Source organism: Mustela lutreola, chromosome 6, assembly GCF_030435805.1.
Source record: "Mustela lutreola isolate mMusLut2 chromosome 6, mMusLut2.pri, whole genome shotgun sequence".
Classification (NCBI taxonomy): Eukaryota; Metazoa; Chordata; class Mammalia; order Carnivora; family Mustelidae; genus Mustela; species Mustela lutreola.
The window spans coordinates 77,312,297-77,327,310 of record NC_081295.1 but is presented as its reverse complement, the minus strand read 5'-3'; the positions used below and the strand labels follow the sequence as shown (position 1 = coordinate 77,327,310).

The 15,014-nt window shown below is 35.5% G+C and overlaps 1 protein-coding gene across 13 annotated transcripts in view; it reads right to left on the bottom strand.

Annotated features, from left to right (window-relative positions):
- The window catches only part of TRDN (triadin), a 390,017-nt gene extending 377,015 nt beyond the window's left edge, over positions 1-13,002 (bottom strand). For 10 of the 13 annotated variants that reach the window (XM_059177674.1, XM_059177671.1, XM_059177677.1 and 7 more), the window contains exon 1: positions 12,718-12,990. In XM_059177674.1, coding sequence (XP_059033657.1) covers positions 12,718-12,739 — 22 coding nt within the window. In that variant the 5' untranslated portion in view covers positions 12,740-12,990. Of the gene's footprint in view, positions 1-12,717 lie in introns of all 13 variants that reach the window. The other 3 variants (XR_009354661.1, XR_009354662.1, XM_059177681.1) reach the window with 3 other exon arrangements.
- Positions 13,003-15,014: the final 2,012 nt, after the last annotated feature.

The following is a 15,014-nucleotide window of genomic DNA, read 5'->3' as shown; positions in this document are numbered from 1 at the left end:
ATGGTTAGATTAGACTCACCCAGATAACCCAGGATAATCTCTCCATCTCTAGGTACTTAATTTAATCACACTGAAAGCTCCCATTGCCATGTAAGATCAGTATATTCACAGAATCTGGGGGTTGAGGCATAGAAATTCTAGAGGGTTTTTACTATATACTATAACTAATAGTTTGTCTCTTTACCAATACACATTATGTGGGCACTTCTCCATGCAAAATGTTGCTTAAACCTGCTCAGTAGAGCAAAGTGCTGTGTGGAGATCCTACATGTTGAAATTCCCTGATCCACAACCAGGGCCCATTTTAAGCACACTAACAACAACAACAAAACAAAACAAAACAAAACTCATTCACATTTGTAAAATCTCCAAAGGATATGTAATTGAGAATTTACTTCAGTGAGTCTTTTGACAGCAGAAATTTCTTCTTTCTCTCCCTCTTCTTCTTTTCTTTCTCTTACTTCTTTCTTCTCCTTGTCTGTTCTTTCCTTTCTTTCTTCTCCTCCCCCTCCTCCTCCTCCTTATTTTTCTTCTTCTTTTTTTAAACAAGCATATCTCCAGTGACTAGAATATTTTTATAATAGTCAACATTCCTTAAACATTTTTGAATCAATAAAGTATTGAATATGTGGATAAAATATTGATAAAGTTTTAGAGGTATAACAATTTTTCAATTAAATGATATCAGAGTGGTTGAACCTTGCTGAAACAGCAGTACACTGAATGAGTTAACCATTAGTCAGTGGGTTGTATAGTGTTATAGATTTGATTTAGTAGTTATGTGGAAGATAGAGGTCAAGAGATTACATGGATGCTTATGCAACACTAACAGTTAGTGTAACAGTTATATGTTGCCGCATAACAAAACATCCCGAAGAGTAGTGGCCTAAAACAACTATAATCATTTATTTTGCTCAGAAATATGTGATTTGGTTAGGGTTCAGCAGGCATGGCTTATGTTTCCTCCACAAGTATCAACTAGGGTGGCTCATGAGGGAACTGCAGGATACATTCTCAAGATGGCTCACTCACATGGCTGAAAAGTTGGTGTTGTTTGTTGACTGGGAGCTCAGCTGAGTCTATCGGCCAAGGACATTGTTATGGGTCTTGTGCAGGGTGATTCAACTTTTTTACAGCATGGTTTCAAAAGTAAATATTCTAAGTCAGCAAGACAGACATGCATGACATTTTTATCATCTATCTTTGAAAATTATATAGTATTATTTTAATTATATTCTATCTATTGAGGTAATCATCATATAGTCTCTCTGGATTCAAGAGGAAGGAAAATAGATTCACTTTTCAATGGAAAAATAGTCATGGTCACATTATAAGAAGAGCATATGTGGTGGAAATATTGCTATTACCACTGGTGGAAAATGCTATATGCCACATTGGGGATTCAAATATGAAATGATCAGAGCTTAAGTTAAAGCAGGCACAGTGGGAATAAAGAGGAAAATATGGAATTGAGAAATGAAGAGTCCAAAATTTAGAGACTGAGCAAATGGGAAAAAGATAAAGCTCTGTAGGGTCAAAGGAATAGTTAAATGGGAAAATTTAGTGAATTTCAATACACATATGCTGAACTCCTGGCCTCTATATACTTTCATTCAATAATATTTCTTGAATAATCTCTTTTTTATATCAGGTTATGCTTTAAATGTCAACATTTGAGTTGCTACCTACACATCTCAGATAGGAGTCATTGTATATTGAGGATTACTTCTTTATCTCTGAAAAGTCCTTACTATTCTATTCATTCCTCCCTGTTCTCCCAAATACTTATTTTATATATCTTGTAGAGATATGTCAATTTCTTCCAAAAAATAGGGCATTTCTGGTAGATAGCCACTGAGATCATACTTTCTCCATGTTTTTTGACTAGATCACAATGATAATATATATACTACACAATCTGAATGTGCAAGGAATCTTCATGGTGAATTCACCATCTTACATGGACCATAATGCTATGAAATAAATACACATTGATGATAAAACCATAGAATATCAAAACTAAAGAGAATAAAAATGATCATAGCTGTATTGTTCATTAGAGCTCTTCAATTTAAAAAAAACTCAGATAGGGGCGCCTGGGTGGCTCAGTGCGTTAAGCCTCTGCCTTTGGCTCAGGTCATGGTCTTAGGGTCCTAGGATCAAGCTCTGCATCGGGCTCCTTCTCCATGGAGGGCCTGCTTCCTTCTTACCCCAACCCCTGCTTGTGCTTTCTCACTCTCTCTCTCTCTCTCACTCTATCTCAAATAAATAAATAAAATCTTTTAAAAAAATAAAAATTAAAAAATTAAAAACTCAGATAAGTTATGACATTCATACAGTGGAAACTGTGTAGCAATAATAACGTGAAATACAACAAAATAGGTGAGTCTTACAGAGTGTTGAATTAATGCAGCAAGACAGAATAATACATGATGTGTGGTTCCATTTATGTAAAGAACAAACTTGGCCAAACTAAACTATTGTTTATAGATGTGGTGGTCATAAAACTATCAAGCAAAGTAAGAAAACTATTATTTTAAAAAAGTCAAAATAGTTATTCTCTGTGGAGAAAGTATTGGAGAAAAAGGAATCTCGATTGGAAAGCAAAACCAAAATGAGAGTCACTGGGTGGGTGGCAGATAGGAATATTTTTCACAGGTGATGGGAACATTGTTTCCTGGACCAGGGACTGGTTATGCAGATGTCAATTCCACTATTGTTTAGTAAATACTATATAAATATATATGATTTATGCAGTTTTCAGTACTTACATTTTATAAAAATGGGTTTTTTTAATGTTTTAAAAAACTGTGATGATTCACAATATTGTCTTAACTCTGAACTGTTGGGGTGGCTGTTCTCTTGAATACCAAGTGGGACAGTGTTATTAAAAAATTGCGACAGTTATCTAATTTTTTTTCACTTAGAGTTCTTGCACAATTTGGCTTCTAGGTCAGTGTTAGCTAACAACTTAATTCTAAGTGAGTTTCTACAAGATTGGAAGACATATTTGTCATTTTGGTAGTGCTACAAGGAATTAAAGAAACATTGAAAGTACTTTAACCAGACATGTGGAGTTCAATACATCACAATATAAGGTGACTATGAAGTCAGGAAACATAATCCACTCTCAGGTTTATTATTTAGCTTCTTGTAAAACTGTATGAGGTAATTTTGCAAAGTACTGTCTTTCAGTTTACCTACCAGAGATGTTTCCACCTGTGCCTCTCTTCAAATTATGCTGTCAGTTCTCCACTCATTAGCTCAAGGACATAGAAAATAAGCCATCACCTTTCACTGATTTTTCTCCAGGGGAAATGTGTCGTGCCATTTGGTTTGTGAATCTCTTTGCCTCACACTTAAAATCATCGTCTTTTTTTTTTTTTTCCATTTCTACTATAGGATTAAAAGGGCAAATTTTAAAAAGCCAAATATAATTATATTTCAGGAAGGATTTCATTCTATCCCAAACAACTTTAGAATCATTGAACTAGATGGCATATTTATTACACTAACTTAGTTGGTAACTCTTAGTGGTAACCTACTCTTGATCACCTTACTTTGGTCAATGGCATGAGCACTGTAAGTCATCAGAGCGAAGAACAGGGCACTCTACTACTCTAAAGTCATTCTTTAAGCAGTTTCAATGTGTCCTCAGTGATCATAAGATTTATGAACAATAGCATGATTTTGTCAATTAAATTAAACACTTATCATTCATAAATCCAAACTAGAGTTTGTATATATTTTTATACCTGACTATTCTTCAGTCTACTGATGATCTTTTGCTCTTTCCTGCTTATTTTTCAATCTACTATATTGGAATCGGGGACTTTGTATTATTCCTCATCATGTCCCTATTGTCTGTATTAGGTTTGGTGCATAATAGGTTCTCAAATATTGACTCCAGCTGGACCTCTGCCACGACTTCCTGGTATACAAATCTGATTATAGGTTGATCATTAATACCACAGGGTCTATAATTTTGTTATATTTCAAATGGACATATTATGTTTGCTTGTTTTTCTCTAAATTCAATGCCTAATGCTTCTGCATATTTAAATTCACAAACTTGGCATTTTACCATCATTGGTAACATATAGATTTTATACCATATTCTTCTCCCCCAGGCAATTATACATAGGTTAAATAAGAATAACAATGGATAAAAATAATGGCTCCAGCACTGGAGGGCAAAGAAATGTCACTTAATAATTACCATTTTGTCTTGATGTTATATCAAATGTCTACCACAAACAGAAAATTCTTTTAGTCATATGATGATTTTATTTGAACAGGCAACAATGAACTTTCCAGGGAAACCTTGCTAAAAATGTTTCAAGGTCTAAACAAGTGGAAAATGATTCTCTCGTGTCTGTAAGCTTATAAATGCTCTAAGTTATTATAACACCCTATTTATATTATACCATATCATATCACATATATCATGCATATATTATTTTAGGAGCTCTTTCTTTCTTTTGTTTTTCTCAACACTTCAGAAACCTGTGTCGAGAGGGAGAGGATGCAGCCCATGAATAGCAGTAAGAAAACCTGTTTCTAACTAAGTTCTAGCCTCATGCTCCCCTATAAAAAGCAGGTTGGTGAACAGACATAAATTATCTTTTCTTCTGGATTAAAAGACTGTATCTTTAATTAAAGTGAAGACCACATACCCCAGCCTGGGCCACAGGTACCAAACTTGGAAATATCTAAGCCATACATATTTAAATGTAATATGAAGTACATCATAAATGAAATGGACTCTGTGGTTTATGAGGAAACAGCTCATTTACATACCAAAGAATCCCTCAGAATCCTAAATTTCATGTGCTTTTGACAGCTTGACTTCAGGCACAGAGATGTGGAGATGTTTGATGTTTAGAGAGCATAACTTGTACAGAGAGAAGCAGGACTTTATTCATTACACATTTGCCAACGATATTCTTTTCAACTTCCTTTGAAGATGGAAAATACTATCTTTTTGGACCAGAAAGTTCATCTATCTCTGCTTAACCTTCACTCGGGGCAATACGTGTTCATGTGACACCCAAATAAGCACTTCCTCTCAGAAATTATTCATGGCACTCTGATTCTTCAGAGAAAAAGTGAATTAGGGAAAGCAAAACTTAACTTGGCTGGATTTTCCTAGAACTTCGGGTTGTACAGAAACTAAACTCCACAAACTTGGAATTATTGTATTATGTTAACGCATGGTTTTCTGATGAAGGTTTTTCCCCTGATTTTCTCTTTTTAAATGTGTTACTTTAAATAGTCTGCATTTTAAAAATATATTAAACATTTCTCCAAAGTGTTTCTTTTTATTTGATGGAAGAAAAGAAGAGAATAATGATTTCAACTCCATAACTGTAAAACTAAAAGCCTAACTGGAAAATCTTAACCACCTATGTATGCATGCTCTTTTCAAATTGATATATTCAACCCAAAGGTCAATATAGACCACTTTAAAATTGCTTAGCTGCACTGTTTTATGTTTCTTTCATATTAAATATTGTTAACTGATTAAAAATTAATGCAAACAGCACTGAAGGCTTTAAGTCTCCAAGGATGCCTAAGCCTTTAGAATAATAGCTGAATAGGCTCAATTCATTTTTGTATGGGAAAAGTAGCAAGGTTTTTAAATTATAGTCACAATGATGACCAAAAACAAATAGGAAAAAATTAAGCATTTAATCTGACAAGCATAACATCTTCCATGGGTACTGTGTGCTTAAAATGTGGTAGAGGGAAAAAAAGGAATAGCTATTACAAATCATTACAAAAGCTACAACAAAAAGCTTCTTCTTTTTTTTTTTTTAAGATTTTATTTATTTATCAGAGAGAGAGAGGGAGAGAGAGCGAGCACAGGCAGACAGAAAGGCAGGCAGAGGCAGAGGGAGAAGCAGGCTCCCTGCTGAGCAAGGAGCCCGATGTGGGACTCGATCCCAGGATGCTGGAATCATGACATGAGCTGAAGGCAGCTGCTTAACCAACTGAGCCACCCAGGCATCCCACAACAAAAAGCTTCTTAATGGAACCCAGCAAAGGTTGATACTAAAAAGATGCATTTTCTGTTCTCTTTCACTGTAGATTTTGCAGCATGGATGCTTTGCACAATTTTTAAATATGTACATAAACATAATTTATCAAGAAGCATGATCTTGTAAAAAGTTGAAAGCATTCTTCTGGCCCTATTACTCTGTCTCCTATGAGGTTCCTCATCCCAACCCAGCCCCCACTACACCTCCCAACCCACCCCTACCCCAGACAACTATGGTTGAGGAGAAGAGTTGGTGCTCAAACCCACATTTCTGACCTACGCTCCACACAATTTGTAGTCTCTCACACTGCTTTTAATTATTTTAAAGCTGCCTTCTCTCAACTCTACACTACATTTTCTCTCTGATTTTCAATGAATTATGTCACCCTCTGTTTTTCACAGTCTGCTTTCCTTCTCTTTTTCTAAATTCAACTTGAGCAGGAAAGAAGATTGAGAAATTTTAGAATCAGACTGAGCAGATTTCTGTGATATCTGCCTCTCTGCCTTTCAGAGTTTCTGTGATATTTTAATAAGATAATCATACAAGACTTCCTCCTTAATACCCTGTCAATAAATATGACATTCCCTACCATAACATTTTTTTAGAACTATTCTTCCTTGCCTCATATTGACTTCTTGGGTTTTTTATTTCTTTTCAAGTTTTCACATGGACTATTTCAAAAAATGATCGGTTACTAATTAAGATGTCTAACTAATGTTACTAATAATTTTGAGAAATGAAATGAAACTAACCTCCAAATCTCATTATATTTTTAAAAAATTTTTATTTCCGGGGGCGCCTGGGTGTTTCAGTTGGTTAGTCATACACCTTCAGCTCAAGACATGATTCCGCGTCCTGGGATTGAGCCCCACACTGGGCTCCTTGCTCAGCAGGAGTCTGCTTCTCCCTCTCCCTGCTGCTCCCCCTGCTTGTACTCTCCCTCCCTCTCTCTGTCAAATAAGTAAATAAAATCTTTTTTTAAAAATCATTATTTCTCCTTTCCTTTTTTTTTCTTAAATTTAAACCCTATTTTATTTTTTCAGTGTTCCAAGTTTTGTTGTTTATAGATCACACCCAGTGCTCCATGCAATCTGTGCCCTCCTTAATACCCACCACCAGGCTCACCCAACCCCCAACCCATCTCCCCTTCAAAACCCTCAATTTGTTTCTCAGAGTCCACAGTCTCTCGCGGTTTGTCTCCGCCTCCAATTTCCTCCAACTCCCTTCTCCTCTCCTTCTCCCAATATCCTCCTTGTTATTCCTTATGCACCACAAATTAAGTGAGATCATATGATAATTGACTCTCTCTGCTTGACTTATTTCATTCAGCATAATCTCCTCCAGTTTGTTCATTATTTCCTTTTCTGCTGTTACAAATATCATGCTCATTTCTGGACCCCTCTGTCTAAGGCAAGCATATTTGGTTTCTGTTCCAGTAACAGATTATTAATTTAGACAATAATTTGTACTTACAAATAAATTTGATGGTCAGTGAATTCACGGACTCATATATATTATAAAAAGTTTTTACTAAAATTTACAAAAATTTTTACTAAAAACATCAGCTGTGTGTGTGTGTGTGTGTGTGTGTGAGTGTGTGTGTGTGTTTCCTGGCTCCTTACTAAGGGGAGGCTTCAGAATTCACAAAAGTGGACAGAATATTATAATAAAACCCTGTGTACCCATCATCAGTCCCAGTATAATCAAGTCATGGCCAGTCCAATACTACATACGTTGCATAGATATTTCCCTCTGGCATATTATTTACTAACAAGTTTAAAACATTGTATCATTTCATCCATATATATTTGAGTATGTATCTCCAAATTATATAAGTATTTTTAAAACATAGCCACAATACAGTCATTCTGCTAAAGATAATTTATTAATATCATCTGACATTCAAAGGATGTCAAATTTTCAGTTATTTCACTGAAATTTTTAAGTTTCTCTGAATCATGATCTATTAATTTTATACATTATGAGGAGTTGTTATATATATATATATATATATATATATATATATCCTATAGGTTTCCTTGGCATCTCTTTTTGTTTCCAGTAACTTCTTTGAAGGCACTGAGTTGTTTGTACCGCAGGGTTTCCCATAGCCTGGATTTTGCTGATTGCATGCTACAGTGTCGTTTTTAGCATATTCTTCATCCATCTATTTCTTGAAAATTGGAGCCTGTGTTCCTTTCATGCTTTTTTGTTTGTTTGTTTCTATTTGTGTATTCTTTTTTTTTTTTATTTTTGTTTTTGAATCAGAAGAGTTAGTTCTAGCTATCATTTTAATGGTTGGTTAGACTTTGGGTTATATTTTGTCAAGAGTTTGCCTTTTTGTGGCTTCCAGACTTTTACTTAGGAGTCTTCACTTTGTCCCCTAGTGCTGCATAAAAAATCAAACAAACAAAAAGTAACAATCTTCTCCTTAAACAACTGGTGCACAAGTCTTTTCATTTATCTGTGCCTCTTACAGTTATGGCCCTTTTCCAAATATACTATCTTGTCAATGTCAGTTTTTAAAAATATGATCATGGAAATAAAAATAATGTTCTATATGTGGTGTATTGCTTTTCTTGAACAGGATAACATAATTTGGAAGTGATTAGGGCTTGAACCTAATGCTTCATCCTCTTCCTTCTTCTCCCAACCCAAGTTGTCTTGACCTGGACCAGAATAGCCACTTGGTTTTGGCAAGATAGACACAAATATGTAGGCGAGATCTCCTCCTTCTCTTAATTTACCATCTGTTGCTCTAGATGGCATAACTTGTGTGCATAGTTAATTAGCCTGGCTGTGAATCCTCACTCTTTTTTCTTGAGAGCAACAATTGGTGTTCATGTGCTATACAGTCTGTTGAAGCAGTGCATTGTATAAAAAAATTACCATTTGTGCTCTAAATTTTGAAAGTCAAATCCTTCCACAGGTTTGTTACAGAGCAGTAAAACACAGTTGAGCTAATAGTGAGGAAACAATCCCATATATGGTATGATAAAACCTTCTCCTGAATCCTGGAGTTATGTAATAGTTTAGAAGTTGAGAGTTTGACCTAAGTTCTAATTTTTTTAAAAAGAATTTCCTTAACTAAGCGCTCTAATAAATTATAAGTTAATTATATGTAGGATCTCTGCCAGCTTGAATCTATTATGTAGAAATTTGTACTTCCTTATATTTCGGAGATCCTTAAACCCAGAGAACACAGTTACATAGATGTTATTGTAAAGCATAATTTGACTGTATATTAGTTATCTTGGCAATTTGAAAAAAAAAATCACATATTTTATCAGCTTTTTAAAAAGTCTCTTCTTTCAACAAAGCTATTAAGAATTAATTAGACTTTAAAAAAAAGAATTAACTATCAAAATTACTCCAAAGGTATTTTGCATAGGGCTGTACATTGTCAAATCAATGCTGATTTGGTGGTTGCAAGTTCACATGAAACTCATAAGGGGAGTTGACTTTGGCACTTGTCTAGGAACAACAGCCTCTGGAAAGGCTATTTATAATCCTAAACCTTAGCACTCTTTGAGCTTGATCCAGTCTGTGGCCTGATCCAACCTACTCAATCTAGCATGGGCCAAATCAGAGCACTGGCCTACCATAAGCCCCCATCAACCTCTGAAGTAACAGCAGGCTAACTACTAGTCTCCCATAGGAAGGAGAAGTAGTCAGCCTGACTCAGGTGGAGATCTGGATGTGAATCCTAGCTATACCATATACAGCTCTGTGAATTCAGGCAAATCCCTAACCTCTCTAAACCTCAAGTTCCTATTCCATAAATAGCAATGATAAAAGTATCTATCTCATTCAGCTGTCTTGATCATATAACAAACTTCATACAGTGTTCGACATTTAATGTCTTCTCAAAATATGTGAATTGTTATTATTATTACTTTTTAGATTCCTTTTTTTATTATTATGTTCAAATTAGCCAACATATAGTACATCATGTGTTCTTGATGTGAATTGTTATTATAATTGTCATTATGATTATCTTTATGAATTCATCATGGCCAGAATCAATGATATTATTTCTCTAAAATCCTTTGGCTTTCAATTCAGTCCTAGTTCTACTTTGTCTATGGCTCTGGACCTGAAACACAATTCCTTACTTAGCATTACTTCTTTTGGTCTGTCAAATGATGTAGTCTGGCTTGGTAAATGCACATAATCTATATGAAGAGCTTGATAAACTTTATCAATGTGTACTGCTTTACAGTTGAATAAGTGCCAAGAGAAGCCACAGTAGACATGAATTAAATCTTCTGACTTCCTTTAATTATCAACAACCATGGTAGACTCATTTAATCTGTATGAATCTCAGTTTTCCAAAAGTGGAGTCTAGGTCAGTGGACTAGAGCTCTCTAATGGGCTATTCTAGTTTTGTCTTTCATAATTGCTATACAGCGTTTGCTTGCTTTGTGATAAATAGAGGGGAAGAGTCATCAGAAGGTGTCACGGGCTATGGATGTAGTACTTACATTTTCATAATGTTCCCCAAAGTGGTGGCAAAAGAAATACAGCAGGTGAGAGGAAAGAGTATAACATGTACAAAATGCTAAGGGAATACCATGTACGAAAGCTCTGTACAAAAGCACACCCCTTACAAAAGACTGAAAGAAGCCTATTGCAGCTGGGACACAAAAAAGTGAGAATCACAAAGACAAAAATGAAAAGTGTGTAGGAAAGAAGTGTTCCAGAAGCTCTGGATAAGCTCAGAGAATGACTGAAGTGCTAGCCTTAAGAATTCTTAGTTGGCAGTTTAATTTTCATTTGAGAAATATGATTAATAAATCATTTGTGAAAAGGAAAAAAGTACATAATTGATGTTCAGATGATATAGATCCTATGAACTGCAAAGGCCAGGGAGCAGGAAATGACCCTCACTAGCTGGTTTTTACACTTTCTTACTAATTCAGTTATTCTTATGGGAGACTCCCGAGAGGTCTTCCAAGAATCCTTTAGATGCTCCATTGGAAGAAGATAGAAATAAAAGTTCTGTTTCATAATGAAGAATTCTCCTGTAAAAAAGTTTTATGAATCAAGTGTCAAGTCCTACAGAGAATAATCCACAGGCAAACATGACCTCCTGAATCGGCTGGATACCCACACCCCACACCCACAGGGAGGGAAGGAAACACATTCATAGGTATCTTGTTAACTTGTGCCGGGCTAAGCAAGCAGCTATATTAGGTAGCTCTCTTTAAGACAAATTAAAGGCCACATGACACAGAATATCTAAGGAATAGGAAAAAAATGTTATTTATATTTAGTTAGCAAATTCTGAACTAAAATTGGTAAAGAGTAAACCTGATATCCTCTTACAGAAAAGAAATAACACAAACTGGTTCTAATCTTGGCAATGCCATTGGCTTGAGCAAGTCACTGAACATCTGAGTTACAGTTTCTATTTCTGCAAAATGGAGATAATAATGCCGGCCTAATTGAATTGTAGGAGGTTTATATAAATAAATAGCACAAAGTCCTGAGCAAAATACCTGGTATACAGAAATCTCCCAGTAATTGTTTTTATCAATTTCTCAGTGGAAAGTACAAGTAAGACATTTCTCCTTATAAATATTGACTGAAAATCTCCAACTCTGAAATCACTGTGTGTCCATACTAATGTCTATGCAAAGAGCCAAAACCGCACATTCTATTTTTCAGTTGTCTAATTAAAAACAAACCAGAACAGCATTCAACTTGGAAGCTGATGAGAGCACCACCTGTCTGATTTTCTTACAGCTGTCAGAAGCAAATTTTAGTTCCACCTCCCAGATTTTTACCCCAACTAGAACTGGATTGTGTCTGTATTCAAAATGCTTTAGTTGTTTAAAGGGTTTTTCATTCTAAGAAATATACATATATTTTTATATTTACATATATTTTATATATGTATATATAGATGAAACAATTGGTACCATGATCAAGTAATAAAAATTTATGTTTTAGTTATGGCATAAACCTTTTCAGAGGAAGCATTGAAACAAAATATTTAATAGAAAGATAGAGTTCATCATATAGAGAGATGGGTGTGTGAAAAGAATCAGAATTTGAATTGATTTATTTTAAAATCATATTAATAAACATTTTGTGCATTTCCAACTTTATCTCTATAAATCTACCAATAGTAAAATATTCACAAATTTTGTGGTAGTACTTACAACTTAAATCTTATGTATGTGTGTGTGTGCATATTTATACACTGAAGTTAGAAGGAAAAACAAATTTAAAATCTCCATTTTAAAATATCATAAGGTAAAAATGCTCAAAATCATTTTTCTACATTTAAACATTAAAGGCAACATTTTAAATTCATTGTGGTCTTTATCCTTGCAAGTCTTATAATTTTTGCAAGGTAAGTTATCAGTTATAACCTTACATGACCATAACTATTTATAGAGGGGCAGGTGACAACTGGTACCTACTGGGGCCTTAGGAATAGCACAGAAGTTTCACCATGCAAAATTTCAGAGAAGCCCCTTCTCTCCCCCAACACACAGATCTGTCAGCCTCTCCACTCCCAAATCCATTTCTTCAATCCGTATACAATCATTGATCAAGACAAGTATCTAAAAGCAACAATTAAGTGGACACCTTGAAGGTCAATGTCACTGTTGATTTCTACCTTTTCTTTTTCTTAATTGGTACTATTGGAAAATGGTAGCAGTACCTTCAGCAGTGATCTCAGTCATGGTGGTTGGAGAAAGGAAAGGCAGGCGAAAAGTTCCGGTCAAGTGGCACTTTGCAGAATACTTTAGAATTCGAGAACTCTGATAGGGGGCTCGGTGTGAAAAACGTGAGGGCTCTTCGTTTTCCTGGCTGTTTCTGCCGCCCCTTTGTTGTCCTGCTGAACTTCGTCTCTTCTCTGCAGAGTTCTCCCCCTGGAAACAACCTGAGCCCTTTCCAAGCGGCACTTGTGGCTCAGGCAGAAGTATCAGCTTCGAACAAAAATAGCCTCATCTCCCTAGGACTCTTCAGCACTTTTTTTTTGGCACTCTAGGGGAACACACATACACACACACATACACACCCCAGCTCTTCAGCCCCAAAGAAAGTAAGGAAACAACAACAAAAATAATAACAACTACTGTCTAAGCCCCCGCAGTTTCCCTAAGATAATTACAGACCTTGGGGTCTATGTCAGAAAACATGAACTAAAGAGTTGAAAGTAATCTTATCTGCGATAGCTCAGATGTATTCTTAGTGCCCTTAATGCTCAGAACATTCTTCTTTCCTTATTTGGTGTGGGGAGGGTCCTGCAACATCTACCAAAGGCAAAGGGGAGGGCAGTCTTCAGTCATTTTCACCAGGTTGGTTCCCTGGGGGTCTAAATCCACTTAGCAGGTGTAGTTATTTACTCAGGGCCCTGACTTGAAGTTGCCACTATTAAAACCTGAGGCTTCCTTGTAGGGAATTAAAATTTTCCAAATACTGGCCAGTAAGAAATATGTAATGTGAAGTTATAGTGACACTTGAGAACTGATGAATTACCAAATCTTTTTATTCTCTTTCATACCTGACTGAAAACAAAATATTTGAATTTATCTATGCAGTGAAAGAGAGGGGAGGTGACATAAAGCTTAAAAATCTAGAGCCAGCATTGTAGTAAAAGAGGTCAATTTTCCCTTTCTCAACTTCAAGAAAATTAAAGAAAAAGGATCATAGCAGCTAATGATTAACCAAAGGGGTTGGACTGATTAGCATTTCACCTCCCTACTCCCAGACAGGTGTTAATGAGCAGAGAAATTTTCAATGGCTAGTGGTAGGAAGGGGAAGGAGAATCAAAGGGCATTGAGAATCACAAACTGCAGCCAATTTGAATAATCAAGGGGTGACTACACTTATCTTTTATTTTATTCTCATAGTCAACCTAATAAATGTTTGTAGTTTCAACTTCTAGCCTTAACTTGCTGCCTTTGGTTCTCATAATCTCTTTGATTTGTACAGTACTTCAGAGATCACAAAGGCAAGCCATGTATGTTGTTTTAATTTGGGGGACTCAGAAGAAAGTTACAACAGCTATTTCCATAGAAAACAACACACCCTGTACCCCATGTCAGCACTTTTGTGTTTGCTGCTTCAATTCCTCTCACCACAGGAAGTGTTCATATACTTGCAGAATAAGTAAATGAAAGAATCTTAATTCATAAAAGAGGAAATAATTCCAGGTAACACTCATGATTTTATACAAGATCCTACACCTAGGACTAAGTCTAGAAGCTTTTGACTCTGAGTCTGATACCTTTCCCAAGAGGAGAGACATTGTGGCAGACTCTACCATTTACAGATAATGGGGAACGCTGTGGAAGAGGTCACCTGCAGATGGAAAGATGCAGACTCCTGGAAGCATGCTCCTGGCACACTGGGTTGGTGTCTGCTTTCTAAGATGGGGGGAGGGAGCCTAAAAGCAGAGTTCTCTTCAGTTCACCTCCAAAGGAATTTCCGTTCAATATTGTCATGGTGCTTCCAAATTTGAGAAAACATAGTATTTCCCAACTCCATTTGTCAGTCAGTCACTCTTAGTAATTTACTAAGAATTCACACAGGTCAGTGTCTAAATAAAATTAGCTATCTTAGAGCAAGAATAAATCACAATTACAAACCCCTACTTAAGAAGTTGAAATAAGAATATAGAGCAAGCATACTAAATTTCTAGTGATAGATGTTGTACTTAAATCCCCAATCACTAATTTTGTGCTATATATACTAGATGAAGAAGAGTAAAAAAAAATTTTTTTAGCAAATAAACATGTGTGCAAGAGAGTAAGTTTTTTAAATCTGCTGGATGAGTTGATGAATCTTATTAGACATTAGGAAACAAGTACATTTCTCATTTTGAAAAGTTATTACAACTTTCAAATTATGTGAAACCAAATTAATGATATATACCTTTCAGTTTAACTGGAACTCTTGGAAACTTATCTTAGCCAAGTAACTAAAGGTATATACCCCATTTTTCAGGACACT